The 3,152-nt window shown below is 50.1% G+C and overlaps 1 protein-coding gene across 1 annotated transcript; it reads left to right on the plus strand.

Moving 5' to 3' along the window:
• Positions 1 to 488: 488 nt before the first annotated feature.
• Positions 489 to 2,057, plus strand: LOC309603974 (olfactory receptor 6P1-like; the record flags this gene model as incomplete). Its single annotated transcript, XM_082338844.1, is given in 3 exon segments — positions 489 to 641; positions 645 to 1,059; positions 2,053 to 2,057. Coding segments are annotated over 3 exon segments (573 nt in total).
• Between the last annotated feature and the right edge of the window lie 1,095 nt (positions 2,058 to 3,152).

Below are 3,152 nucleotides of genomic sequence, written 5' to 3' on the forward strand. Positions count from 1 at the left end.
CACATAGGTTAAACTCAGCTGTGCTGATGGAGAAGAAGGGACTTGTAAGCAGCTTCAGAGATATCTTGATCTCCAGCATGAGACTGACAAACATGTTAGGGGGAATGACCAGAGTGAACCAAATATCCAAGAAGGACAAGGTGCTGCGGAAGGGATGCCTGGGGGTGTGGCACTAGTGGTGGAGCCAAAGGATGGCAATGGTGACTGCATTCCCCATGACAGCGAGCAGAGAAATCACCAGCAGCAGTGTGAAAAGGAGGGTTTTCAACTCGTAAAGGACTGAAAAGGCCTTCAGGAAAAATATTCTTGCTCTGGTATGGTTGTGAGAATCCATTTTGGTACCCGGTCAGCTGAACGTGTGGCAAGGGTAACTAATATCGTGCTTGGTGAAATTTGTCTTGTTACCTTTGTCAACCTTCCTTTACCTTTTCTTAGTTTTCCTCCTCCTTCTTTCGTGGGCCTCAGAGCAGATGCATAATTTCTCCAGCATGGCAATCTGCTATACCTCCACTATCCTGCCCAGGCTGCTGGCCAGCTTCCTAACCAGGGACAGAACCGTTTCTGCTCAAGGCTGCATGACACAATTCTTTTTCTTTGCCTGTTGTGCAGGTACCGAGTGTCATCTGCTGGCCACCATGTCCTAGGATCGGTACTTGGCCATATGCCACCCCCTGCTCTATGCCAGCCTCATGCAGCAGAAGCTCTGTCTCCAGCTGGCGGCTGGGTCTTGGCTAGCAGGATTACTAATGTCTACCAGAGTCACCAGGCTACTTTCCAAGTTACACTTCTGTGGTCCCACTGCAATTGATCACTTCTTCTGTGATTTTGCCCCATTGCTGGAGCTCGCCTGCAGTGACACCACGGTGCTTAGACTGGTTACTTTCATCATCTGCTTTCTGGATGTGGTCTTCCCATTTGTGTTCACCTTGGTATCCTATATCTGCATCATAGCTGCGATCCTGAGGATCCCAGCCACCACGGGGAGGCAGAAGGCCTTCTCCACCTGCTCCTCTCACCTCAGCATGGTCACTGTTTTCTATGGTACCCTCATTGTTGTCTGTATGATACCCAGAACAGCCTCACTGAGGCAGCTCAATAGAGCGCTATTCTTTTTCTACACCATCCTCACACCCATGGCCAATCCACTCCTCTACAGCCTGCGGAACAGGCAAGTCAAGGGGGCTCTTGGAAATGCCCTCAGAAAGACTGTGGCCTGCATCGAGAGCTCCTACTAGTTGTGATCCACCAAGAATAAACAGGTTGTGGTTGTGTCAAGTGTGGACAACTCAGAAGTGCATATTTTGTGTACCAGGTATATCTTTAGAAGTGCAGAATCTGGGGACTGTTTGGGGAATGAGAAGCGGGAAAAGAGAACTTGTGTCTTAAGGAAATACAGGTCTGGTGCTGAAGAGTGTAAAAAACTTCCCTGGCTTGCTTCTTTCTTTAAAGTAAGCACAATTGTGGTCCTGCAAGTGGGAGCTGTTGAAATGCCACACCTGCCCAGGAGTGGCAGAAAACTTACTCTAAACAAGTTGTTTTCTCTTCCATTACCCAGTCAAGCTGAGGGTGGGGTTCCTGCGTGTCTGGGATTCCTCAGGACATCTTCATATTGACAGTGAGAAGGGGGAAGTTGAATCAAGCCCTTCCACTGGACATGTCTAAATCTGAGTAGATGAATCCCATCCCTCCTGTTCTCTGCGCTGTCTAGCAGAGGAGAACTGTGAAAGCTAGTCTGATAGGGCCAGCCTCTCTGAAAAAAAAAAAAAAAAAGTAGATCCTTCTTCAGAAGAAGGATACCTGAGCTGGGTCTCAGCTTCCCAAATTTTTTAACACAGAAATCATTACTTCCCACTTCTTTCCTTCTCCTAATCTGACCCCCCCTCCAGGCCCCCTCCCCCATTGAAATTACTGATTTGTTTCCCACTGGCTGACTTAGATATTGCAACCTGAGTCCTCCTGATTTCTTCTTTCTTGCAAAAGAGAGCAAGGTCATGCTCACGGGGCATGATTGAGAACATCCACCCCGAGCAGTGGGCTTTCCCCATTTCCTAGGCTGAGGCATGCGCACAAGATGGAAACGTCTCCATCGTCCCTGATTTGCGCAAGGGCCTTCAGCCCTGACATACTCCCACAACACACTTATTCCTCCTCCACCCACAGTCATAAATCCCTTCCCACTTCCAGGCTCAAATCATGGTTGCAAGAATTTGATGCACTTGAAGAACTGAGAAGTGAGAGTGAGTGAAGAAGTGAGAAGATGCATTGAGCTTCTTGGATCTTCTTGGTGCTTATGGCAATGTTCCTGGCTCCCTCCAGATTTGATGGACTTCCTGTCTATAACAAGGGCTTTCTGACAAGCTTTTATGAAATGTTTGCTTTTCTGTCATTCCTGTGTGTGGAAAGAGTAGCCACAGAAAAGGAAGAAATATCCACCAAAACGGATGCTGAGTGAAGTGCCAGTAAGAACCAGGTGAGGCACCCCCCTGGCTGTGGCTTCCTGGCAAGAAGTCTGTCCTGAGAAGGGGATCCAGCCTCTGCCACTCTGGAGTGGGGAATCAGCAGCATCCATGCCACCTGGGAGAGACTGTCTGTCCAAGCACAGTTACTGTCTTGTCAGCTTTGAGCGTGAGCTTGAAAATGCTTGGCTGCAAGGGTAGTGCCTGCGGGATTATCAGTGCTCCAAAAGAGCACTCCTTCCAGGTCTTTCTTGAGCAAGAACGGGAGAGTCATTACTGAGGATGGGCTTTGGGGCCATGTGGGCAAAGCAGAACAGATGAGCAGCCCATCCCCTTAACTCCACTCAACTACTGCAGAAGGTCACAGTGACTGTGCTCTGGTTTTGATTCCCCTAAACCCTCTCTGCTAGGCAGGGGCTCAGCAGGGAAAAATCTATGGCACTGGGCAACACAAGTGCCCCAGCTGTACCACCCTGAGGACACTATCCCTGCGTGTGGTCGAGCCATCAACCTCTGGGTTAAGAGCTGAGCACGCTCACCCACCCTGCCACAGGCACCCCAGCCAGGGCTGTCCCCGGACACGGCTTCGCTGTCAGGACAGACATCAGTGCTGAAGGAATGGGAAGGTCCCTGAGCCCAGCCCCCTTCCCCAGCCCCATGGAGATGGAAGCCTGCTGTTCACCTCGCCTGCAGGGC

The sequence above is a fragment of the Platalea leucorodia genome (genome assembly GCF_965183815.1).
Source record: "Platalea leucorodia genome assembly, contig: HAP1_HAP1_SCAFFOLD_281, whole genome shotgun sequence".
NCBI lineage: Eukaryota > Metazoa > Chordata > Aves > Pelecaniformes > Threskiornithidae > Platalea > Platalea leucorodia.